This window comes from Solea senegalensis, linkage group LG12 (genome assembly GCF_019176455.1).
Source record: "Solea senegalensis isolate Sse05_10M linkage group LG12, IFAPA_SoseM_1, whole genome shotgun sequence".
Classification (NCBI taxonomy): Eukaryota; Metazoa; Chordata; class Actinopteri; order Pleuronectiformes; family Soleidae; genus Solea; species Solea senegalensis.
In genome coordinates, this window is record NC_058032.1 from 9541381 (window position 1) to 9569380 (window position 28000).

The 28000-nt window shown below is 40.8% G+C and overlaps 2 protein-coding genes across 2 annotated transcripts in view; both read left to right on the forward strand.

Annotated features, from left to right (window-relative positions):
• The window catches only part of kdrl (kinase insert domain receptor like), a 45342-nt gene extending 29989 nt beyond the window's left edge, over positions 1-15353 (forward strand). Inside the window, exons 25-30 of the mRNA XM_044040285.1 lie at positions 3684-3783; positions 6629-6734; positions 7707-7828; positions 8893-8971; positions 9870-9973; positions 12332-15353. Of these exons, the coding sequence (XP_043896220.1) occupies positions 3684-3783; positions 6629-6734; positions 7707-7828; positions 8893-8971; positions 9870-9973; positions 12332-12530 (710 nt within the window). The 3' untranslated portion in view covers positions 12531-15353. The remainder of the gene's footprint in view (positions 1-3683; positions 3784-6628; positions 6735-7706; positions 7829-8892; positions 8972-9869; positions 9974-12331) is intronic.
• Positions 15354-24312: 8959 nt separating this feature from the next.
• cdx4 (caudal type homeobox 4) lies at positions 24313-28000 on the forward strand. The gene is given in 4 exon segments (XM_044040697.1): positions 24313-25256; positions 26421-26566; positions 27244-27369; positions 27372-28000. Coding segments are annotated over 4 exon segments (954 nt in total). The 5' UTR covers positions 24313-24820; the 3' UTR covers positions 27618-28000.

The window sequence follows — 28000 nt, forward strand, 5'->3', positions numbered from 1 at the left end:
AAGGCTTATTCTACGGCTATGAAAGCAAAACAGTTTTTTGTTTTTTTTCAGCAAATAGTGTTTAGCCTTAAACAAATGTACTTTGGGCAATAAATCCTAACCTTTAAAGCAATAACTCGATCAGTCAAAAAATGACACATTTTCTTCACTTTCACTTATATCACAGATTGGTTGGAGTCTATTGTTAACATTCTCACTTTTGTATAAATGCTGGCATTTAAACACTGCGTTCTCTAATCTGAGATTATCTGTGAGACGAGAGCTCTAGGGTCCTCGGCGCCTCTGGCAATGCAGATGACGCTTTTTCACTACCCAGCCTGGCACGGCTCGACAGGGCACGTTTTTTTTTTTTGCTTTTCCATGAGCGATAGTACCTGGTCCTTTTTTTAGTACCTGCTCTGATGAGGTTCCAAGCAAGCAGAGCCGACACTATACGTGACGTCGTCAGTACTGTCGCCCACTGATTGGTGGAGAGTTTCATCCCTGGAAGTGTCATGAGCGCGACGTCCGACACAAGAATCAAACCGAACAATGGCGAACTGTAGATCAGTTAAAAAGACTTTTAGCACAGAAATGTATAAAATCTCAATATCTAACAAGGGAGTCTGGTGTATTTTAGCGACACACAAACCACATCACAAACTCTGCCACTGTATTTCAGTCACGCAGGAAGTACTGAGCGATTCTGTGAAGAAATCTTTTTAATTAACTGATTCTAATGATTCAGTTACACCGAAAACTACTGCTTTACAAGTCACTAGTCACTCGTTTGTGTGTGTGTTGTGTAGTTTTAATGCAGCCGTGCTATGATGACTCCGTCCACGTTGAGGAGGTACTATATAGTAATGGAAAATCAAACCGAGCCGTGCATACTTCCTCCACTGGTTATGCCTGGAAAAAAAAAAGCTACTTTAATGTCACACAAATGCATTAGAGAGTGTGTTTTTTAATACAGTCATGGGACACTGAAATAAGAAAACACCTCCTTTAGCAGGCAGGCCCTACAGTATGGCTGTTCCCAGCTGGCAACAACAAACTCACTGTAACCAAGCAGCCAGATCGGTGTTAAAGTGTGTGTCCTGCTGTGAAACCACCGCAGCCTTGTGTGTGTGTGTGTGTGTCCATGATTGTGCAGGCAGCACGTCACGGAGCTCACCACACACACGTTTTCTAAAGCGAGACTCAACATAAAATATCGCATGTTGAAATGTCACCATGGGAAGCGGGCGACACATAAGAGGAGCAGTATTGGGTGAAGTGCTGTGCTGTACTTTTTGACGTACGGTGTTGTCACCCTTTGAAAGACAGGGGTGTGTCAAATTGCATATTGTAAAGACCGCTGACGCCATTTTTGAAACCCCCGCCCCCTTACTTCTCTTGGTTGTTCTTCTTCTTCTCTTCACCACATTTTTCGTAAGAGAAACGCTCACACATCTGGTTGTGTTGGCCGGGCCTCGGGAAAATAAATCAGGAGACAAAGATACAAAGTGACCATGACAAATGGCTGAGCAATTTGATCCCGTTTGGAGGTCTAACGTTTTAGGGCAAGCAAAGTATGTTTTTCAGATCACTCTGTGACCCAAAGTGTGTCAGCTCCAGTTTGTTTAAACATCCAAAATGTTGTTCGTGTGAAGTGGATGCCAAAATGTGAACCGCGTCCCTGCGGTGTTTTGTCACACTTCATAAACACCACGACGACCACACATGTTTCCGAACATGTTTGACTTATCGTAACGTATAAATACATTATCATAATCCACTCCTATAGGCATACGTTAAAGACACATGACACTGAGCTCATAGCAGAGTCTCCACACATGTACTGTTTATTTGACATAATAACAATATATAAACACAGTATAGCACTGCGTCACAAATATTTTAAGCATGATGCCGAGTGTAAACACACAAAAGTTATGATGAGATAACTTATTTCCAGTGCGATGATTACAGACGCACAGCACATGCCTCACTAAGTTGTTATACACAGTCTTAAAAGGAGACTTGAGTATCTCACCAGAAAATGACTTTGGTAGAAGTTGAAGTCACTTTTTTTACAATATTACTTAAGTAAAAGTCTTAAAGTATATGACACTTTCTGTACTTAACTATCAAAAGTAATTTTCTGATATCAAATGTACTTAAGTTTTAGAAGTAGGAGTGGATTGGGCCATGGTGGCTCAGTGGTAGGGCAAGTTGTCTTTCAACTGGAAAGTTGTGGGTTTAATTCCAGGCTCTGCTAGTCTATGTGTTGAAGTGTGTAAAAGGGTGAATGTAAAGCAGTTCTTCAAGACTAGAAAAACTCTATAGAAATACAGAGCGTTACCAACTCTTCTTCTGATTTTATTTGGTAGTAACAAGTAACAAAGATAGTTAGAGGAAATGTAGTGGAGTAAAAGTACACAACTGTAATTATTTAAGTACAGAATATGTAATTATGTTTTTGTTTTTTAAGTACATTACATTGCACTGAATATATTGTAAATCTCAGATGTACACACAATAAAATTAAAATAGAGTGTATAAACATTGTTTAAGGCACCACCAGTATTTGTGCCTTAGTAGTAAAACGTGTATATCTCCTGGAAAATGATATTTTCATAGTGCTTTTTCTTAATATTTAATAACTGCGAATGTGTTTCCTGACATTTTAATCAACAGTGAATTCACTGCACGACAGCTTTATTTAACTGGCGTACGTTTTCGACAGCAATTTATCTCCCGAGAGTCGCTTTGTGCTCGCCCCTAAACTAATTCTGTGGTTTCCAGTGAAAATCTGATAAATCACAAAGACGATGTTTTACATTGTGCGAGGAAACTCGAGCGAGCACACCCAATAAACATCTTTTAACAAGTCAAGAAATAGTGAATAGAAATAGACTTGGTGGGATGTATTTTCTAAAACCAACAAAAATGGATATTGCATACAAGACCTTCCAGTGTGCGCCTGTGTTTTGGCTCACAATTCAAATGTCATGACCAACATAACATTCAAATATCAACAAAATTAGCGATGGTTGATGAGTGAAAGCTGACACAGCGGTCTAACTACAACAACATTACACATTTACTCCTCACAAGTCGACCAAAGATACATCATTGAACGTTATCTGTGGGTGTCGATGATGTTTCTCTGCTTGGTTATCTTAGAGTTACATGTTTCAGTTGCAAAGTTTTACAATTTATCTTCTTTGCTATGTTAGAGACGGTTATTAAATTACTGTTTTCTAAATTATGTTTAGTTTTTCTTGGAGTTTCACTTCAGAGTCAGAAGTTAGTCAGGACATGGTGTTAATGAAGCAAACAACACTTTTCTTATTTCTCTTTCTGAATGGGTTAGAGTCAGGGTTATCTCATATATGTGCCCATGCCATGTGTGTGTCAACAGTTTGAAATAAAAGTAAACTGATTTTGAATAATAATTTTTTATTGGAGCCTATTAAAATGCATAAACAGGCTCTCAAAGTGTTTTACTTTATTATTTAACCTTTATTTAACTAGGAAGTCCATCGAGATAGAATTCTCTTATATGTCTTTTACATCCAAACAAAACACACCCAGTTGCAGTTTTCTATCTTTACACCATTTGATTTAACTGAAATTTAAAATGAGTATCTGCATGTTTACCGTGGTCAGTGATGTGACAACATAGTAACGAACCTGTAACGTCTTACGTGCACCAGGTGCTTCTCCGTACCCCGGCGTGCAAATCGATGAAGAATTCTGCTGCCGGCTGAAAGATGGGACGAGGATGAGAGCCCCAGAATATTCCTCCTCTGAAATGTGAGTATCCCTATTAAACATAGAGCTGTAACACAACAAATACAAGTAAACCCATGTCAGGTCAGTGATGCGCATTATTCAGCAATACTGTTTTCTTTGTGGATTTTTCGTGCCGTCCTGGAAGAAAAATTGACAACTTATTTCCCACTGAACTATTATTTAATCAGTTTTATTTTCCTCCAGTGAGAGAGTTCTAGTTTATCTCAGCGAGTTAACAAATAAAGATCTTCCCATATTAATAAAGAGCTGAGACGAGACATTGTTTCTCTGTGGATGTATGAGGAGGTGAGGGGGCTCCTGATAAGAATTACTTTCTAATTCTTTCTCTGAAATGTAGGAGGAAACATGAGCGACATGTGCAGGAGGTGAGGAGAATATCTGTGGGAGAACACAGTCCTCTACTATCATATCAGTGCTGTCACTCAGTGATGCTGCAAGACAAACTATTTTTTTGTAATGAGAATACTTTGGCTCTTCTGCCATATTTTCTAGCTCGTCCAGACCCACCAATCATAGTCTTGGGTTTTGGAGTCTCACCCTTCAGTCATATATAGACCGCATGTGCCGTATCTGGTTTTAATTTAAAAAACGACTCGCAGAGTCAAACTCCACAAATCTTATTTGTTTTGAAAGCATAATGCTGCCCTTCTTTCCTAATAACGGTGTGGTCACAAAGGGTCCGGGGATTTAAAAGCATCTTGTGCCAAGTATAGCTAAGTGAATTAATTTATCAGCTTTGTGACAGAGATGTTGATTGGAAACGAACCGCAAAATCGAATCCAGACTTTAAGCTTCGGTCGGTGCGGAAGGTCTGTCGACGCAGACCCAGCGGTGCCAAGAATGTCTTGTACTTTCCATCATGGCTCGGGCGGTCCACTGATGAATATAGAACTGCCAGATTTTACTTTATGTGCTCGGGACTGTGAGGGCTGCGTCTAATTTAAAGTCGAGATAAAATCTGCTGATATCAGTTAAACTGTGATGCACAGCAAAGCCCTCAGAGCCGGTGGGGTGAAATTCGCCGATCCCCTTGAGAGGTCTGCATTTGATCACAGTGTCTTAGGCACAGGTTTGGACTCCTTGGCCCTGACCCCAGAAGTATAATATATGAAAATAGATGAAAAGCACATGAGGTTGGAGGCAGTGTTGAGCAATTAATGTCTGCCACTGCTGCACTGATTCTTGTGGAATGTTACACACTGCCTGTTGAGAAACCCCCACCCCCCTCGTCCTGATGCATCAGAGAGGAATTTAGCGGATGCTGCTCAGAGAGTGTGAGGACAATATGTAGGATGCTCACTTCCCATCATACCAAAGTAGCCACAGAAATCTCACCCCTCCCCAAAAACACTCCACGCTCCCTTAAGACCCAAAACATGCAGCAGCAGCAGCAGTGGGCTATTTATTCTCATTACGGAGAAGGCAGGAAATGTGGTTTAAATTGAATAGTCATTCTCCAATGATATGCATAAAGGCTGTGATCATGCTCTCGACATCCGGCCACAGTTTGGAGGGATAGCACCTGGGCGACCACCCTCTACGCTCATTAACATGAGAATCACAGCTTCTTATAAGAGAGGGACAGTGAGGTCTGGATGCCCTGCACACAAACAACACACATGGAGTGGAAGGAGGGTGGTGGGGGTCAGTACAGCTGCAGCAGCCCATCTGCTTTTACATAAGGATTAACTGTATGTAATAAAAATAAAAGACGGATCAAAATATTTTTGCGCGCCTAAAACTTAAGATGCCCGCGGGGATCTCGGTGGTTACTGCAACAGAAACAGTATAGGGATCCATCACCGCCCAGTCCCAATCAGCGACACGCTGTGAACCTAACTTAAACAGCAGCCGCGGTGCCCTGTTTCGGGAATTCCTGCACAAAAACGAAACAGACCACTGCGATGGAAACTCGCATACAGGCTCCCTGAGTCTTCCCATATGGACAGAGACGCTGACAGCTTGTCACGGAGGCGGCGTGTGCTCTCGCTGGTCCTCACACCCGAGACCACAGGAGAATCAGATACGGCCCCAGAGTCTCAGGATCACTGGGAAACAGACAGCAGCGTATGAACAGACGGCGTGCGGGGATGACTGACAGTCGAGGTGTGATCAGTCCATTGATGAAGATGAAGAGACAGACCATTCTGGTTTTAAAAGTAGTCCAACTGGAGCTTTTCTGTGTGGAGTGTACATGTTCTCCCTGTCCAAAGACATGCAGACTGGGTTTAGGGTTAAGTGGAGACTCTAAATGACCTGCAGTTGTGATTGGATGTTTTTCTTCTGTATGTTGGCCCTGTCTGTGACGGGTCCAGGGTGTTCACTGCCAATGTCAGCTGGGTTTGGCTCCAGTCAAAGAGTTGAAGTGTTAGAGGTTGAATTAAAGAATGAGTCACATTTTACAACAGAACAACCCAAATATATGGTCTCTGCATTATTTGTAGGGCTTAAACATTTGGGTATTGGGATTGGTCCCAAAGTACATTGCGATTGCATTCGATTTTGATTTGCAAGGTCAGGTTTTTGTTAAGTACTTAGACTTTGATATGTGTTGTCCCAATTATGATGTAATAACAACACTGTCACTGAATGAAATGTCTTCTCAAAATCCATGATGATGACAGAATGGAATGGCTGTTTAACTTTAATCAGTATCAATGTCTAAATCGTGGAAAAAAAATACATGGAAGGATTTATTTGTTTAACATTATTTTCTAATATGTATGTTGGATCAAAATATTATTAACTACTATTAACATTTATAACACAAATAAAGGTTCAGCCCTCATTGTCATTTATGTGCATGCTACTGTGGCGATTATTCACTGTTTTCTCTTCCCTTTAGATACCAGACCATGTTGGACTGTTGGCATGGCGAGCCAAAGGACCGACCCACATTCACTGAGCTGGTGGAAACACTAGGAGACCTGCTTCAGGCCAGCGTGCAGCAGGTATGATGGAGTGTGTTATTACTCAGTATTACACAGTCTTTAAGTTAACATTCATTCTGTGAAAGTCAGTCAATGTCATGTCTTTGTGTCAAGAATGGCAGGAATGAAGAGTTTATTATCGGCAGCTGGTGTGAAATCAAACGAAATTTCTCAGTCACTGTTATTGAGACTGAATCTCCAGTTTATATGTATGTATTCACAATAATCCATCAGACGTGTTTCATTAAACTAAAACACATCAACATTAAGAACGTCTCTCACCGGCAAACACATACCAAGTGTAACCATGTGACGGTGAAGCAGCATGCTACAACACCAGGATCCTGCATGTGACGTCAAAAAGGCCTCATCGCTCGACTTTAGGGTCAAGTAGAGTCACTTTGTTGTACCGTGTGTCTTGTGTCTTGTTGAAAGTGCATCAAAACAGATTCTGTCTGAGCCCTGACCACATGAGCATGTGCTGCTGCTGCTGCTGCTGTGGCTGGCTTCTTAAATAATGGTGAAACATGCTGCTGCCATTGATGTCTGTCAGTTTTAGTTTAGTTTGACCATGAAGTGAGCTTTTCTATCCTCAACTCCCTTCAAGTCTGGGTTCTTTGGCATTATTGATCTATGAATCCATAATAACCATTCAGAATAACATAAGCTTTACACGCTGCTGGCACAACCATCATTAGCAATTTGGGTGTCCTGTTTGCTTAGGGACACACCAGCATACAAAGCTGGGAATCAAACCCTTGACCATTTAGTTGCTCTACCACTGGGCCACTGTCACACCAGGCATCTTGTTACTTTAGACTCCCCCATCCAGACTGAGGTAGAAAAGGAGTTGTTATACTTCGATTATAGACTGTCCAGTGTGTGTTGGCGTAGCTTGTACACATATTACTTTCAGTAAGCCCCTTGTCTCATTAATTTGCATCATGTCAAGCTGTAGTCTTAGACGTTGTGTCCGTGTTTGATTGTTTTTAGGAGGGGAAGCACTACATTCCCATCAACACAGCCCTGTTGGACAAAGTGGGAGACCCGTCCACAGCGCCGTCAGAGGAGACGTCCACGCGGCCCACCTCCCACTGTGACTCAGGGAGCAGCTGGTGAGAACATTTTGTTCACTGGCTCCGTTTACATAACAGACACCTTAAAAAAAGTCCACTGAACATGAAGTCAATGTGCCCATTGTTTAATTGACCACTTTGTTCCAAACAGAATACTACTGTGTTACGATATTGGCTCCAAATACCAAATACATGAAGCTTTAATGATGTATTTCACTGATCCCTTGACTGACTTGCAAAAGTGTGGGTGCAGACTTGATGACTCCTAGGCAACAATGACTGTCTAATGACTTCTCCCAGACTTTTATCACTTGTAATTACATTTGCTGTTTAACATTTCAACTCTCACAATCACACTTACTCATTGTCGACCACTTTATCCTCCACAGGAGGGTTACGGTGGGGGGCTGGGGCCAATACCAGCTGACATAGGGAGAAAGGGGAGGGGTATACACACTGGACATGCTCTCACAATCAGTTACCTCAAATGTGCAACGGAGTTTAGATTAAAACCAAACTAGTTATCGTAAAGATACACACACTTACGTATCCTCACAGTGTTCAAGGAGAACTGTGCTGAGTCTGTGTTGTAAAGGAAATGCCTGTTTAATTCCCATTTTACACTGAATAATGTCCAAAGTACTTAGACTGAGTGTTTCGTTTATGTCCAGCTTAAGGACAATGAGTAGCCTGACTGGCACATGATAAGAAATATACACAGGGTCGCAGGACCTCAAGAAAGCTTAGGGTATTGTGGGGATTTTCCCACAAAACATACATGTAGCTTCATGATTTATGTCTACTTAGAATAATATTTGCCTAAGCTTTGGGTTTTCACAAATCCTGCTAGTGTGTTTGTTGAGGCGGCGTTGAAAAGCAGTAATGACAGTTACCTCGAAAGTCAAATTAAGCAGTCGTTTCAGCCTCATGAGTGTTGAAATTCAAAGTCAACAAGGTGTGTTTTAGTACAATTGTTGATCTAAGTGATTAAGTTCCTGTGGTTTCCAGTGTATTTAAAGAATTTCCAGAACAGAAAGAGAACATATTTTTGAACGTCGTGGATGTGTAACCCTGGATTTTTGTTTATTTATTTTTTTGGTCAGGAACATTAAGATTCGTCCTTGTAGTGTGAAAACGTTTGACGAGGTTACCATGGAGGACGGGACAAATGAGAACCATGGGGTGAGTTATTCAGCCTGTCTGACACTACACCAAAAATAGACGAATATACAATTTCCCTAAAACAAGAAATCCTGTGTGGTAACAGACATTTGAAATGAACATTCATTGTCTGAACATTAGTCATATGCATATTTAAGTTTTCAAAGCTGCACATAATCAGTTTATCTCCTGCACCTGTCACCAGGTGTTCCACAAGGCTTTATACTTGGGTCCATTTTGTTTGGATTATCTTCTACTTCTTGGCAGTTGGACTTATTATGTCAACATTGTCAATACCATTGTTACTTTTTCTATTGAATGCTGTTGTATTTTACCAGTGACACACTTTGCATCACTGGTTACCTCTGCCAAGGAGGGTATGATTTTGTCTTTCCTTGAACAGCATAACCCTTAAAAGTTGAAAACTAGTTTTAATAATGAAATTTTCTGGGGATGTAGGTTTGGGCCCAAAGGAGAAATTTTACACAAGATCATTTACGGGGCAATCTCCTCAGATAAAGAGGCACCAGGTGTTCCACAAGGCTTCATACTTGGGTCCATTTGGTTTGGATTATCTTCAACTTCTGGGCAGTTTGACTTATGATGTCAACACTGTTACTACCATGTTGTTAAACCACCGTCATCAAGAATGAATGGCCTTTATTTATTAGTCATTCAACATGTATGAGCATGAACATGCAAGGAACATGAGGAAAATATGGTACCCCAGTCTCAGTCTCCAATACTTACAACAATACAAATTAAAGCAACCTAAAAACAATGAATAAATAAACCCACCAAATAAGTAAATAACAGCAAACTACAAAAAAACCTATATTACATATTTGTTCACCTCAGATAAAGCGTAAAAGATGTCATGTGGTGTTATAATCATCCATTCTCCTTTTATCATCATTAGAGCGGCCAATCAGACAGCGGGATGGGCCTCTCGTCTGACAACATGAAGACACTGAAGCGCCTTGAATCGCTGGCAGGTCGACCTCTGAGCATCATGGCTCTAGCGTACGTAGCCTACACCACACAGTGCCTCCCTCCACATTCTCTGTGTGTCGCCACAAACAAAAACACGGGGGAAAAGGCTGAAAAATACCTGCTTGGAAACCTCCCTGCTGTGCTGGAATGTAGACGCTATAACTGTTACTACAACACACACACACACACACAAGTTTCTTGTGTCTTAAAAAGAAATCAGCTGCCAGTTTTCCCTTTTGTCTGAAGAAACCATGCGTGAGGGACAGCAGCACAAAAGAGAAGTGGGAGGGGAAAAAGGCTTGAAGGTGACGAACTGAAGGACAGAACACAAAAGCAGAGTGGCTGCGTCACTCAAGGGCTCGGCTGTTTTAAGAGTGCACACTAAAATGCTTTGTTTTCACCAGAAAATCCTTGAATAAGATGTTCCCCCCCAGACTGATTTAACTTATGACTCATGGATGTCCTCTTTAATCCAACACTAGGTCACAATCTCGTAAGAGTGACATAAACAGCAAGTGCTCCAAAATCCTGCAGAGCATTTGATCGCTTTAAGATGTGGATCCTGCCAGGGCAAGTGCATAAAACTGTCAACGAAGAAAGGGCCGCGAGGCAATATGTTCTCACCAAGGTGGTATTTGAGGATAAAGTCAAATTTGAGTCAGATTTCTTTAAATCTTTTTCTTATTAGGCTCTCTGTAGGCATCTTTAGGTTTACATATTGAGTTTAAAGCAGCTCAATGGCAGGGTTAATTTACAGGGTCAAACTCTTATGCCCAGTAATTACACTTTCAACCCTGTGGTATTGTTCTGCCGTCCCCTGCACAGTAGCAACTAATATTCACTCCTTCAAACACTTAAACACAGAATCTAAAGGAGGGGCAGCATTTTGTCCCAAAGCAAATCTTCATACATGTTTCACAAAAGAGTTGAAAATGTGGGCACTTGACAAACATCTACTATCACCAACGCTGACTCTTCACCGTTTCTTACATCTTAATGCTTGACATTCAGGCTACAAAGACACATCATAGACACATTTGTGTCATCAGGGGCGTCTACGTGGCAGAGAGAATCGACACAGGCATTCGGAGAATGATCGTGGGGAAGGCGTCCTTGCCGGGCAACCGCTCAATCACTGCCACCTTTGAACTTAGGGAGAGTTTACAAGGGCCTCCCTCTCTTATCCCTGTCCATGCTATAGCTATGGATCTTTTGTGTAGTGTAACTCCACCTGTTGCTCCCTCTGCCTTTACCTCTCTCTTCTAACCTGCACTCTTTTTTTCAGTGACTTTAAAACAGTACTGATTAATATTATTGCCAATGAGGCTAAAATACACCAAATATGTGGATCTGTACTATAATAGAATAGTAATAAAACCAGCTAACACTCACATTTGAAGATGTACCCACTAATTTGCTGGCATTTTTGATTAAAATAAAGAAAATAATTATTTTTAGGGATTTTTAGTCTGAAAAAATTATGAAACATTTATTGGTGAAGTTTCATGTTGCAGCCGAATATCACTCAGCAACTATATAGCCTTCAGTTAGCATCAAAACTCAAAAGATGATAGGTTTGTCCACTGTGGGCTATGGTTTGGTCCAACATGACGGCCACTGTAGAGCTGAACCAGCTCCGGATATAAATGGCTCATTCTGGGATAATGGAAAAAAACAACACTTCATACAATCAGACTGGACTTTTAAGAGGACAATGAATTGCTATACTCCACTATTGTTGATGCCTATTTTACCAGGTAGTTTATTCATCAGGACAGCATTCCAGTTAGGCGGCATCACTTCCGCCTGCTGGGCTCTGACCCTTTGGCCTCAAGAGAGAAACTCTGGAAACCCCTAGCAACCTCCAAAGACAATAAGAGGCAATTATTCATATTCTGGGCGTCTAATGAAGTAGACAAAAAAAATGAAAAACACAGGATGGTTGAATGAGGAAAGGTTTGTGTGGCTGTGCAGCTTCACGGCACATCAAAAACATCAAGCAGCCCCCTATTGTGTCAGTGATCAGGTCAAGTTATCGTGAAGCGGACAATCAAAGGACCAGTTTCTCAATAGGTCTCAAAAGGCACAGGAGGTTGTTTACCTGTCTTCACACACCTTCGACATATAAATCAATAGTCAAACAAAAAATGTACTTGACAATTCAGCTGCTCTTTTGTCACGCTGCACTTTTTTTTCCATCAGTGTTGAGTTGTGTCCATTATCCACCTATTTACGTCTCTATTTCATGGGCAGACACATTTGGCTCAGTGGCTCAAATACACATATTTTTAGTCCTAACCATCAAAATATCTTCTATTGACTGGATATGTTTGATGTGCTTCAAATTCTTCCTGTAGTTAACCTTTTTTATCTGCGTGTGTTTCTCAGGATGAAGGCGGTGAGTAAGAGTAAAGAGTCTGTGCTGTGTGACTCAGAGAAGGAGAAATTCCAGCCCACAGTTCCCTCTCTGGACTTCAGCCTGGACGACTCGGCTCTGGACGACTCGGCCCTGGACGACAGCCTGGAGTGTCACAGCCCGCCGCCCGACTACAACTATGTGGTGCGCTACTCCACCCCACCTGTGTAACATCCCGCTCGAGCGCTCAACAGCCCACTAGGCCTTTACTTTGTTCTCCTTTTATTTTGGCTCTTTTCTCTGGGCTGTTTTGTGGCAGCGCTTCAGAGGAGATTCCCTTTTGAAAATGGACGCCCTGAAACGGCTCATGAATCAATCAACTCCTAACTCCTTTTTTTTTACTATTATTTGCCACAAAAGAAAAACCTGTAGACTGTTGATTCCCTCCCAGTTTTCAGATGTAATGCTGCTGGTCCATTCCATACTCACTGTGATATGTCAAACAGCTGAAAACAGGCTCAGGTATTTCTTTCATCTACTGTGAACCACCCATGACGAGTCCCAACTTTACCACAGATCACGAATTACAGCATATTTTATATGTGTATTATAGTATCAAAACCTCTGAGCAGATGATAGCTTTTTAATATTGATTTTTTAATTAACATTCCTAAATAATGTCTTAGTAGAGATAAAGGGAAGGTCCTTTGTAGTGAATCTAATGTTGTCCATAGGAACACTGGCTTATTTAGCTCAAAAATCAGATGAAACACAAAATAGTATTAAAAGGTGCAGTTTGTAAAATTTAAAAGTGAAGTTGACTATCCCGCACTTCAAGCCTATGGTATTCTTTCACGCACAAATCGCGGACCCTGGTATACTCGCTCGTCAGGCTCGTGTAGTATCCCACTATGCCATCAGGTGGAGGTACAAGTCTGGATGCAGGGCATAGGATGCATTCCTACCAAAGAAGAAGAAGAAGAGAACAATGTTACAGCTCCCTCAGGCGCGTCTGGTTCGAGCGGCTCACAGCTTAAAGGCCCGTCGGGGGCGGGGGAGTTGGGGCGTCAGCCGGTTCGAGGGTTGCCAGGTCCAGGCTCCTCGGATGACTATCCTTGGCGACTACTTCTTCTGTTGTCAAAATGTTTTTTTCTGCTTAGTGAGCGGGGCTCAGTACTCCACGCTCTCTTTGCATGCAGTTCCAAAATCTGAGCAGATGGACAATTTGCATCGTGTGCACGGTGCGCGTTGGGTCCGCACGCCATGTGCACAGAAGTGTAGACAGTAAATTTTGTTAAATTGTGTTGTGTTAAATCAACACTTAAAGAGTGTTGATTTTACAGTGTCTGAGTGTATTTGGTCCTTATCAGACTTGCCGTTAAATTAACTTTTTCCTAGGCGGCATTCTACTCAATCTGTTGTTGTAATAAGTCTGAAAGTGTCTATGAACTTTGACACTGTATATTTAACACTGCAAAATTTACTGTGTACCACGGCCTTCAGCATACAAACTCAGAAGATGTTAAGTTTGTCAGGCTGTCGTTACAGCTGACCCGGCTCCCGCTTTGGAACATTCTGGGGGTAATAAAATACAACATTTCATACAATTGTTGTCAATTTAAAGCTAAATTTTACATCCTGGACCTTTAATTGTAGCTATTAAAAGTCATTGCTCCTTTGTGAAAATGTATCAGCTCATTCAAACTCAGGTCGATCCAGAGTGACAGAGGAGGAGGAGCGTTCTGTCGAGTTTTTCTAAGCTCTCGATGTAAAATCACAGGTTACTGGAGGAAACAGGGTAAAGCTAAAGTAGGACCAGATGGCTTGAGATCTGACATTACAGCTCGACCGTGAAAACATTTAAATGAAGACTTGTTACTTGTTTATTCTGCCTCCTCCTGTCTTTAATCTGAGGTTGAAACATTGGTCAATTTAAAAAAAAAAAGAGAGAGAGGGAGAGAGAGAAGGAAGCCAGATTTGTTGATTTTCTTATGTACAAAGTGAGTTAGAAACGCGAGAGTAGAACATGAACTTAATAGAAACTGTTTATTCAGTAAAGCACTAGTAATACAAACTGTGTATTTATTTAGATTGTAAACACTGTGGCTTAGTGTTCAGTTAGTTCCGGCTCGGTCTTCCTGATATCAGCATGTAATATCCCTGGGTTTTATTCCACACGCACACTCTCGTGCTGCTGGTGCTGCTGAATCCACTGATGAAGCAAATCTGCCTCTGAACAAACACATGGGAGGATTTTGTTTTTCCCCGTGCTCCGTCTTGTGATGAGTGTTTGTTTTGAAAAGCTTGCGGGGCAGGCTAGAAAAAACTCTACACCTGTGTGATGTTAGCACAGTCCGCTCTGTAGTTTATCTGCGATGCAGGATGGGTTGTACGTGCCGTGGACCAAAACTCTTTTTACAGCTCATGTGTTACTGTGCACACACACACACGCACGCGCTCTAAAGCAGCAAAAACAGTGTGTCAGTGAATAAACTACAGTGTAAAGTGGATATTTTGATGTTTTTATTTGTCGACTGGTCTGTTTCGTTTGTGCGGAGAGGATGTGATTATGCACTGATACTTTATATCACATATAATTTTTCTATGCTAAAGGTATATTATTGTGAAAACAGTGTTGAAGGTCACATTTTATCAAGTGTCATGATTTCATGTTGCATTTTTATTTAACTTGTTAGTGGAAAATTAGCGTCTGCAGTATTTGTTGTATCCTAACATCATCACGTTTGTCTCCTATAATCCTGTCTTAAATTGCAAGCTTGGTTTTCTAACATTTCACCGTACCTAATTGCTATCACAGTAACAATCAAAGATATGTAGCTTCATGCAAAGATACCGTCTCTCTTTGGATTTGCTTTTCTTTATTTGTCACCTTCACTAATCCTTTCTGCAGCAGCTCAAACGTCCTGCTAATATTTCCTGTTTTTGTTCATGTAGAGAAACGAGTTAGTTTTAAATCAGAGTATTGTTCCCCAACACTGTTAACTGAGCATATGGAATAAATAAATGAATAAAGATCTATATATTTATACATTACCTTGAAGTCTCGACTCATGATTGCTTGAAATGAATAGAACACGGATCACTACGCTGCGGTGAATGAATCCTTAATGACCTCGATGATCCTCGGACTTGCCCTTTGATGCCACCATGAGGTTCACATGTGCGGCTCAGGGAGAAACGTTTTGACAACTACGGGATGGATTACATTCCAGGATCTGAACCGGTGACCTTCTTGCTGTGAGGCAACAATGCAAGCCACTGGACTGTCGTATACTGTGTCCCATAATGTACTGTACATTGCTGGATACTCTTTATCCAGCAAATTCAAATCTTAAAATCCTCTTCACACCCCGATTGTAACCAATTTATTAATGCATTGTCACAGACATAAAAAAAAAATTAAATCAGCTGTGGAGCGGACAGGCCTGGCAACAACAACATCCAATCATAATGAACGGCCCGTGATTGGATCGTGATGCATCAATCAAACTGCCATCTGTACCCCCCTCCCCCCTAAGCACGTACCCCTCTTCTGCACACTAATGCGCAGAAGACAGCGGCATTGGTTCCCTCGTGTTGGTTGCATACGAAAGACATTTTTTTGGGAAAAGCTAAAAGAGAAAAAGGCTGATGCAGAGCGAACCGAGACCAGGGTGAACATTGGTGCTGTGTTTGAATGGACTTTATGTCTTTGTGATCCTTTGAGAGTTGTTTTTCAGCATCTGGTTGTCATTTGAACAAGTATCCGAAAAAGTTAGCGTCAACCGAAATGTACCAAAAGTTAGCAATGCTGTGCGGTGCTCGTGAATCCGCGTTCAGCACGCTTTCCTGTGCTCTGGAGGCGTGGCCTCGGAGGGATGTCTGAAGAAAGGGGCTTGGACTTTGAATTCAAAACTGTTTTTCCAGGACCTCCAACCCTACCTTTAATACAGTGACTGATCATCTGGAAATCCTGTCACCGTTCCCCCCAAAAAAGATTCTACTGGTTCTTTTGTGTTTGGACCCCTTTACTGTCTGCAAAAAGTATCTCATGACCCCTCAGATTTACCCTCTCGTCTTGGGAACCACTGCCACAAACAGTATATAATCATGTGTGTGTAGATTCTCATTTCTCCAGGTCATAGTTATCCAACATTCAATGAATCGGTACTGGATATTTCACCTCTCATCCCAGAGAGAGGAAATGTCTTACTAATCTAGTTCCTAATCCAGTACTGATTTAATGACTTGGATAAGTGGTGCTGTATATATATATATATATATATATATATATGTGTGTAGTGTTGTCAGTAAGTGTGAGACAGTGTTTAACTGTAAACCTGGTGAGTCACAGCATCAAACGCTCCTTCATTGTCCCCCATTTGGTTTCTCAATCCTTTATGGAAGCATTTGCATAAGTCGGACTGTACCATCGGTGTTTGGCATCACTGCTGCTCCTTGCACGGAGAAAGACTCACTTCCTCATCGGGACTCGGTGCCGGCAGTCTGTCTATTCACTGGGACAATGCCCCTCCAAGTGGGAAAGGAAGGAACTTTTAATCATCCTGGTCGCGGCGGGGACGCCACACACGGGACTTCCTGTGGGAGTGTAAAGGCCTTTGGTTACTGGCACTGGGTGTGTCTACAAGTGAAGTGAAAAAAAAAAAAAAGAGGACAGGTTGGACCCTTGACTGTCTCCACTTCTCCCTCCCAGGATTTACTATGTTTACGGTATGAGGTGAGTTCCTTACATCTACACCCATCACGCATGCCAACGGCGTCTGCATGCCGACTATTTCCAGAATATGAGATACAAACAAACAAGGGAAGGATGTTGGAGAGGAAGGGTATTCTTGACTGTCATGTTGTTTGTAAACCTGGTAACAAACAGGCTTGTGTGTCTGAACTTACACTCAGTGTTTTTCCATACAACAACAGAGTTAACCTATGCAGAATTAAAGATAAAAAATGTTTGGTTTTTATCTAAGTGTTGTTTTCTTCACATGAGAAGATGTAGTCCGTGTGCTACCCAACATGTAATAACACAGCAGTGTCACAGGCTCTGGATTTTATAGGGTGCTTTTACTTGGACGTTTATTCTGTTTGGTCTTTTTGTTCTGCTTTTCTTTACCTTGAGTTTTTTTTATTCTGTTTCTGGTTTTCATATTTGCACCCCCCTTTTTTATGTTTTGAGTTTTTCCTTGTGTGTTCCTGATCCAGTTTTGCTTCCTGTCCTGTCTTCCCTGTTGATAGCCTGCCCCGCCCTAATCTGTTTCACCTGTGTCTCGTTAGTCTCACCTGTGTTTGATTGTCCCTGCAGTGTATTTAGTCTCTGTGCTCCTCAGTGTCTGTTTGGGTCCGTTTTGCTTGGGTTGTTCATTTCATGCCATGTTATTTCTGTCTTGTCTGTTCTTCTGGGGGTTTTTTTTATGCTGTGGTTTTCGTGTGTTACTGCCCTGCTCCCTGACTTTCTGCCCCATGTTGTGTTTTTATTTTTTGGGTTTATAATGGTTAGTTTCTATTTATTTTTCCACAAACTGCATTTGAATCCTCTGTTTTTACACCCCAGTGACTGGCAGATTGCAGTATGTTATTATAAAAAATTCATCAAAAACCTGTTAAGGGGAGATTTCACTCTTACTTTTACATACATGCAGAGAGAGAGAGACACACACATACAATGAAAGCGGAAAATGTTATGAACCATTGCACATTCATGAACTTTAACATGTTAATGTAACCAATGGCTACATCTGTAGTCCATGGTCAGGTTGATGTAATAAAACAAAACACACAAATCCAAACTCGAGAAGAAAACCCTGACAATAACCGCATTTAAAGAGAAGCAGCAAACGCTGTGTTCCACTTAACCAAGACAGACTGCTATAACAAAGCCAAGCAGGAAGTAGGGAACATAGGTTTCAAAGTGTATTGCATTTAAATTTTATAGAGTCTGAGTCTGGACTCAAGACAGTTTATGTTGTTGTTGTTGTTGTTTCCTTCTACCATGGCTAATTTGGCTTCATTTGTTAAAAGGTCCACTTTACATTGACAAAATTATTGACACAAACAACACGTTCACATAAATACTAATTGAAATAACTGCAATGTCAATCAAAATGCAACATAATATCACGATGTGACGGCTTTCACTCACTCATCTGTACGCAAAGTTCAAGAATTTGGGGAATCTGTGACACTCTGAAAAACACACACATGCAGAATTCAACTGAGTGTGTGTGTGTGCGCAGCTTGAAATCCTATCATGTTCTGATTGGAGGCCATTGACATGACAAAAGTTCGTCATCGTCCCCCCTCCACCCCCTTTTTTTTTAAACCAGCCACACAATGATATTCCCAGACTCCTGCCCATGAGGGTGAATGGTGAACTCGGCACATCCACGCCTCTCATCTAATTACAGAACAATGAGCCGGATACTGTCCTCACTTCAGTTCACCTTTAACAAGCAAAGGTTCAAATCGAAAACATCAACGGCTAAATAAAGACGTATATAACAGGCGTCAGGGAAACAACAACAACAACAACAACAACAACAGCGACATAAACACGACTGAGCCCTTCAAGGTTTGACATACTGTGCTTTCAGAGATAAGTCTCCTCCATTTCTTGGTTGTAAAGAGTGATTATTTGAGTCATGTTTTTTGGGACAGTTCTCTGTAAACCCTAGATGTGGTTGTGTGTAAAACTCCCAGTAGATCAGCAGTTTCTTGAACTTCTCATACCAGCCATTCTGGCACCATCAACGATGCCACATGTAAAGTCACTTAAAATCACTCCTTTTGTTCCTCCGTTTGAACTTCAGCGGGTCACAATTCATGCAGTGAGTCGCTGCCACTATGGGTTGATTACAGGCAGCTCCACATTTGTGTCCAGTGAAGTGAACAATGATAGGACAAGTATTTAACAAACTGCTGATCTACTCAGATTTTCACGCACACACACAAAAAAACCTACTCTTGGGTTTACAGGGAGCAGTTATCTGGGTGATGTCAGAGGAGAATGACCAGACTGGTTTGAAATGAAAGGCAACAGTAACTCAAATGACGATGATCTCTGAACGCAGAGCTCATCTGTCAAACCTTTCAGCAGATGGAAAATGTGTCTTTTATATATTCTGAATTTGACAGGTTGGCATAATATTGGAGGAAATGTCTTTCTCTGTCGCTGTTTGTTTACTAATGACAAACACAAATCAGACTTTTATCAAATAAAGCTCGTCCTCGGTCACAGTCATGAGTTGTGCGGAGCCTAAAAAAAACACTTGATAATGACTTCAAAAACGTTTCAGGCCCAAAACCCCAGTCGGCTCACACCCTCAGATTTATTAACGCCCATTCAGAGGCCAAAGTGTGGTGAAACCAGCTCACCCACTTGCTCCCATTGTTTACCTCCCCGGAGGGGGTTAAAGGCTGTATGGAGCGCTCGTACACCGGGAGGGCCTGGGAAAAATGCGGCGATCTCAGTGGTATAATTAACGTGGACATGGTGGGGTTAACTTTCCGAGTTCAGATGCATATTTTTGTGTTGATGCAGTCCAGTCAAATGTCCTATAGTGCTGCTGGGTTCCTGTGGAAAAGCCTGCTGATCTGTGGCTACTGCCTGTGAAAGGAGAAAAAAGCATTTAATGACTCCTAAATGTGAGATAACCAACGTGCAGCTTTCTGCCAACAGCACTTTACAAATGTGCGGTCGCTGGCAGATGTTTGCCGCTTTGCAAGCAATCTGCAGTGAGATTATGTGGCTCAGGCTCAGATTAGATGGGTTTGTTTTGTGTGTGTCTCTTTCTCTCAGATTGGTGCCTTTTTTTTGGCAAAATGCCACTGAATTATACACACTTTTATAAACATAGCCACAAAATACATTTACACATGCAGAATGATTGTCAAACTGTACAAACTCACACTTTACAAGTATAAAGGTGACATAGAACTACATGAATAATAATAATAATGGTGTACATTCATCACTTTCTAGTTTTTCCAGCTCTTAATGCACCCTTAAATTGTTTTGTAGCATGAATTTATGCTAATCTACATCCGAGTGAGTTCCCAAATGAGATAAAAAGTGATTTTTCTAGTGTAAATGCTTCTTTATGATAATATCCAGTTCCCACACTTTGCACCAAACATTCCTGAATGTCTCGTCACCCCAGCCCCCACCATGTGAAAGCAAAGCAATAGCAGCTTGTAAACATAAACATTTTTTACACTCTTGCCGAGATCTATTTCTGCTTGACAAAAATGAATGGAATTGCTCGTTTGCTTTATTGCTTTATTCATGTGTTCAAATCACAAATGACAAACTGGAGATCGCTGCGTCGGCCATGCAGGCACTTTCTCTAAAAATAGCAACAGATGGTCCAGTTTTACCTTCTTTCCCTGCAGAGCACTGCAGCCACTTCAATAACATCAATGAAGTTATGCAACAAACGGAATTCTTGGGCTGTTTCACCACCTACTGTTACTCATTTACTACATGTGCACTCTGCTGAGCTCAGGGAAAGACAGAGCTTTGATCACTGACGACAGACATTTGAATCATTCTTTCATTGCATTTGCAAAGTTCCTTCAATGTGTGACACATTTGCCATCACTGGATGATCTGTGTGGTGTTTGAACATCCTCCGCAAGGATCAAATTCACCAGCGGTTAAAGTGCACCACGGTGCACAAGGTCATGAGACAGTGACCTCCAGTGAGTGGATGCTGCAGAGAACAATAATCATTATAAAACTGCTGCACAGTCACGTAAAACATCCTAAAGTCAGTATTCTTGCATGTACCACATACTGATAGTGTCATCGTGAGCACAAAAAGAGACAAGAAATATCTAAATATCTTCTTTTTTTTAAAGAGTCAATTATTAAATCTACTGTGTATTTTTCTGGGTGTAGTTTTTCCTTTCAGTTTCTACCACTCCATCTTCATCATCCATCCATCGCTCATCAGTACTTTAACGTCTTTATTTCTGCACATCAGGTGAGGAGGACTGTGGAGGCAGATCATAAACAACTCAATTGCGCCATCTAGTGAACAATGGCGTGTACATGTACTTTGTTTTCACTCTCAGTCAAAGCTATTTTTACTAAAACCCTGAATTTATGGGGAGACTACTACTAATCAGTTATTTGTAGATGGGTATCTCTTATTAATATCTAATAAACTGCTCCCTGAAAAGTGAATCTGTTACTCAGGCTGTGATGTAGCAGAGGTCCAAACCTCCATGTTGTCTTTAAACCTCAGGGATTTTAACTCCAGTGACGATGAACTCAGTTTTCCGTTTCCGTCGTCTAACAGACTGTCATGATTATGTCAACGACTGACTGAGCAGATGTAGGACAGTGTAGCAGTGACAGCGGCCATGTGAATACATGACCACAATCTCTGACTCACAACTGTAAACAACCTGGACTCAAAGCACAACCATCTGGATGTGGTTTAGTACAAGACAGAATCTTTCAGAGGCTGTCACACAACATGATGAAATCTTAGTAAAGACTTACATTCAATATTTTTATTTTAATCCTCCTCTGGTTTCCTTTTTTACTGTGAAATCAAATCAAAGGAAAAGGGAACAACGGGAAAAGTGACTCCACTTTTTCTACAATGTTTGCCTGTGACATTGGGTTTTAAATCATGAGAATTAAATACACATTTAGGGAACTGTTAATGGCAGGTGTGTTTTATTACATTGTTTATTCAAACAATAAAGTTTCAGATTGGGTAGGATAGGTTTTGCATGTGCAGAATGCATTTAAAAGTGAAACCAACATGAAAACCAGAGAGCTGTCTGTGGGTAAGAAACAAGCAATTGTACATTTTTTAGAGAAGATTGGAAATCAATCAGAGCCATTGCACAAACATTAATCATAGCCAGTACAATAATTTGGAATATCCTGAAGGAGAAAGAAACCACTGGTCTAGTAAGCAATAGATGTCCAACAGGTAGACCAAGGAAAACGTCATATTAATCTTTAACAATAAAGGAATTGGCCTCACTGTTATAAGAGTGCACTGTATACACATGATTATTGCAAAGATGTGTCTTGCGTGGATTACAGTTGTAAAGGTAAAGTGCTCACATACAGGTTTCAGGACATTTGTGAACCGAATTTAAGAGAAATAAGCCTTTGGTTTGCATATAGGAAATGTTGCCTCTTTCACTTAACTTCATGGAAAGTGGGAGCAAAAACAAAAGTGTTACAGCTATTTTTATTAAATTATTATAGCTATGCTTTTGTTGAGCCAATATGAAAAGAGATACTGTGAATTGAGTTATTCCAATCTGAAGAAAATTTAAACATAAATGCTCTTTTTGGTAGAATGCAGGACTAAGGGACCAACATTATGTCTTATTTGCATTGATGAGGGACAGGTGTTGTAACAGAGGCTTTATTATAAATGTCCAATCTGCTGTAAGACATTTAATACTGTACTAGTGCATACTAGTTATAGTTATATACTTTTCTACTAGTTACATACTTGAATTTGTTGTTCATTATGTATTTATATATCAGTCTCTACTGCAAATAGAAAAGTCATAATGAGCCATTAACCTTTTCATAAATAAATGTGCATTTCATTCTCATGATTTAAAATACAGAAATTGTGGCGTTACTTACATTTTATTGTCTTTTATTTTGAGACAGTCTGTAAGTGTCTATCATATTATTATTGTTCAATAATATGGGATCATTTCAGTGACTGTAGTGGGCGTCCACGAGAGGGCAGCAGTGAGTTTGACGTCAGTCCACAGTCACTAACGCAAATACAATCTAGTGACAGAACAGGAGTGAATTGCAAATGAACAGAACAAAACACATTTAAATCGATAAAATGTGTGCGAATCATGTGTTACTGAACTTCTGCGTGAAGAAATAAATATAATTTTGATTTAAAAAAAAAAGATTTATATGCAGAATTTGTGTTTTTTTTTCTGGGAGACACTTTCTATTCACTTACACGACTGTAACTTTATAACCAGTGTTCAGTCTCTGCTCAAGCCTCCAATAAAATTAACGAGCTTATATATTTAAAGGGTGTTCTGCAGAAACAGAGACTTCTTCAGCCTGTGAGTGACCACAGTCTAGATGAGTGTGTGGCCGTGGACTGTCAGATGTAACTACGTCGGACTGTCTCATAAATATTTTGTGGTCAATAAACAGATGCTTCAGAAGAAGCCCATCAGCATTTATGACTTTTCATTAGACTGTTTTTTGACAGGTCAATTAGACTCTGCTCTGCTAAATGAGTCTCCATGCACCTGTTAGGAATATTAACGAGTGAAATATGAAAAATAAAATAGATGCGCTCCTATAATGTCATTATATGAGTTAAATGAAGACTTGGCTTTTACGTATGAACTGTTTTTTAATCAGAATCGGATGCAGATCAGACATAAGAATAACTTTGAACACAAACTTTAAAAAAACATTTACTAACTAAAAGTTGCCTGACAATAAAATGGTTGATTTAAAAAAAAAAAATTAAACATCAGTTTTAATTAATGAATCCAAGTGTTTCCAACACTCAGACCTTTTAACCGAGCAGTAATTCCCCACGTGAGTGGTGACTCACATTAAAAAATGAGGAATGAGCAGGAAAGAGAAATAAAAATAAGCGGAGCGTAATTGTCAGGAGACAGCGGTGAGTGATGAGTCGCAGGCCGCGCTGTTTGTCACAGAGGGGGTTGTTGGAGTTTCCTTGTAACCGGAATTAGCTGTGAAGTGTGACCTTGAGGTGTGAACACGGAATACTAAAGGCTCGACCTGCTTCTTGAACAAAAAAAACGTCTCTCATACTTTGCACCTCGTTTGCAAGTGAATATCTTAAATAACGCGGGGTTCGGTGTGAAGCGTGGTTGGGGAAACTGCCGGATTCCCACAGTAACACGTCTGTAAACATCATGGGAAAGATAAAAGTGAGAACTTGACTCTGATATGTGCTCGATCTACATTTACTGCCACTAGAAAGTGAGGCGAAGTCCAGCATTATTAACATTTCTGTGCGTAATTACGCACAGGCCTCTCTTGGGCTTTTTTCTTTTGGTTAAAGTAAGACTGTGCGTGTGGCCTCGGGCTCTTTGCCGGCCTGTGCAGCTGATAGGCCGTGGTGTTAATTTATTCATGGGGAGGAGAGCTCGTGCTCAGGATAGGCTCACTGTCAGGTGATGACGTGCCACGGCACAGACGCAAGGGGGACAGCTGGGCCGGCCGCACCGGTCACTCTCATTTGGATGCAAATCTCCTGGAGCTGAGGAGATAGCTGACGTCAGGCAGGCCTTTAGTAAACCTTTACCACCTTGTCAACATAGCCACATCATGTGAGACTGGGGACAGACTGGAAGTACGTCGCAATTCTCTCGTGGATCCTGTCAGGACTATTGAAAGCAGGATTGTTGTTTTTTAAAAACATTTTCAGGGAAACAATGTCGCCGTAAAACAACGCCGCACCAACTCTCTCTGCTGTTTGGACAATCATTTATTGTGTTTTGTACAAATCATGTATGTGGGATACCTACTGGATAAAGAGAGCGGCATGTATCACCAGGGGCCCGCGAGAAGATCGAGCATTAATCTGCCTCCACAGAACTTTGTTTCCACACCACAGTACCCCGACTTTACTGGATACCATCATGTGCCAAACATGGATACGCACGCACAATCTGCCGGGAGTTGGGGACCCACATACGGAGCCCCGAGAGAGGACTGGGGCGCATATAGTCTGGGACCTCCAAACACAATCCCTACACCCATGAACAACTCGTCTCCAGCACAGGTTCCTTACTGCTCCTCTGAGTACACTCACATGCATCCTCCAGGATCTGCGGTCTTGCAGCCGCCGCCGGAGAATGTTAATGTCGCACAGCTTTCTCCAGACAGAGAAAGACGCAATTCATACCAGTGGATGAGTAAAACTGCGCAATCATCTTCCACAGGTGAGTTTAACATTGTGCCACAACTGGATGACGCACTTGCCTTGGAGTTATTTTTGTGTGCAGCAAAGTTTATGCCTCACTTTTTAAATGATGATAACTGGCACTTTTAATATTATCATTTCAGCTTCATGTCACATTATTATAAAATTGAATTAAATTGAATGCTAAAGCTGAGCATCAATGTGTTAAATGTCATATAGGTAAAATACCCAAAGTGGAAACAACTGAACTAAAAGACTAATTTGATACTTTCTTTATGTGGACAGCATCAAAGTCACTGTGAACGTGAGCAATTAGTCCATAATATAATTTCATATTATCTCACAAGTGTGATGGTTGAGCTGGACTGGAGGCCAACAGTATTATTCTCCTGGGCATGTGGGAAAAGAAAAAGGTGTGAGGAATCGGCGCCAGGCCAGTTGTGATGTAAATGTCATTATTCCTGGAGATGTGAGCTCCACTTCCCTGTCACATTGTTTGGTGTTTTGAGGGTTATCCGTCATATCCAGGCGGCGGCCTTTGCTTTTCAACACCTCTTCACTTTGATATGCACCAAGCTCTCTCTCTTCTCTTCCTCTGCCACAAGAGTTATACTGCCAGACACAGTGACGCTTTTCACAGCTAGTAACAGCAATACAGTATTATATTATTATTGTTATGAGCCCTGACATAAAACAACCCTTTAATGATACAATTATTTTTAATTGTATAATTTATAAAATTGACACGAGTGTTCGTCACAGTTTGTTTTGTTAAGTTTTGGCACTGACAGACAAATGTAAACATGAAGTCTGGATGTGTTTTTTACGCACAGTAATTCTACAACTTTCTGCACACACATAGTCAGCTGTTATCTCCTGCATCGTGTTTCTTTCTTTCTTTTCTTTTTTTTTACTTGTCAGTGAGTCTGACTCGTGGCTGTTTGAAATGCACTGTTCTACATGTGAGATCAAACGCTCTATTTGCGTATCTGTAGATAAAGCAGAGATGTGGATAAAGAGACACAGCTAATAAAGATGCTATGTGCAGATAGGCCGGTCCTGGCATGCAGCCTCCTCTGTCTGCACCGTCCTTTTTGTCTTTTTTTTTTTAGCTGTTGTGCTTTTACTATATGTCTTATGTTCTTTTATTAAAGTACATGTGCAATGTGTCTGTGTTTCGCAGGCAAAACAAGAACGAAGGAGAAATACAGGGTAGTGTACACAGACCATCAGAGGCTGGAGCTGGAGAAGGAGTTTCATTTCAACAGATACATCACCATCAGGAGGAAATCTGAGCTGGCTGTCAACCTCGGCCTGTCGGAAAGACAGGTAAACACATATTTATACATGTATGGCAATGGAATAATGATGTATCACTGGACTATTTATTTATTTTATCAAATCAAGTCATACAGCTGTTTCGGCTCCATACCTTTACATTCGGGTTAATTATATGCGACTATAGCGTAACAATTACTTCTATATTGTCTTTAGTTCATTTGAATCATTTTTATTTGGTTATATTTCTGTGCAATGAAACAGGTCAAGATATCTTACATTGTTCTATTACCTACTTTAAAATTGCAGCAAAAATAAATGGATAAAAATAAATGCTGCTAATTGAACTAATTGACATCGATGTAATTGTCAAGAATGAGACGATGAAGGACATATTCGTTCATACTTTTCGTTCGTGGTGTCAGATAAATGTGCACATAATCACATTTAGACCTATATATTATAATAAAATTCGATTAACTTTATTGATCCCGCACTGGAGGGATTCCCTTGTTGGAAAATGTAAAAATATAAACGAAAATACAAAAGAAATTCGTTTTTATAAGTTATTGTATTTTACAGAGGAAAGGCACATATTTAAACTTATTTTGAATGTACGTACGGGCAAGATTAGATGTAAAATATTACATTTGAATTTATTTTTTACTGCAGATTATAAAGTGTGACGAAGTATTTATTTAACCGCATATTCTTTGATCCGTTTCCAGGTGAAAATCTGGTTCCAGAACCGCAGAGCCAAGGAGAGGAAGCTGATCAAGAAGAAGATGGGTCAGTCTGACGGCAGCGGGGGGTCAGTGCACAGCGACCCGGGTTCAGTGAGCCCTCTGCCGGTGCCGGGCTCCCTCAGTCCCACGGACATCCACGTGTCTCTGTACCCTCCTCCTCCGATCAACACCTTACCATCAATCAGGAATATACAGCAAGTGACTGTGACTCAGTGAGAGCTGTGCTCACCAGTCTGGACCATGTGAACATAACTGAGCACTCCGACAAACAGACAGTGGATCTGAACTCTGAACTCACGTCCCGAAGCACAGCGCTGCGGATTTACTCACGATCTATAAGCAACGAACGAACATAAACTGGAGGCTCTTCAAAAAAAAAAAAAATATTGCTTTTTATAGAATAGTTCTAGTGGAAAAAAATTTGAAGAAAAAAAAAAAAGAAGAAAACGTGGGGGTTTTAAAAAACGAAAAAAACGACGTGATTTCAAAACTTAAAAGCTTTAAATTGTTTGTGAGTTAATTAAATATACATATCTTCTCTCTCTTGTTTTTGTATGTGTGTCTGTGAATGCAATGAGAACTCAGGAACCTTTCAAAGGGAACAACTGGATTTGTAGCTCATGATGTTACACTGGACGAACTGCTTTGACCAATTTGACAAATCATTTTTAGTTCACGCGTTGTGTAAAAAGCAGAGGGGGGAAAAGTATGAGTGTAAATAAAAGGTTTTTTTGCAGAA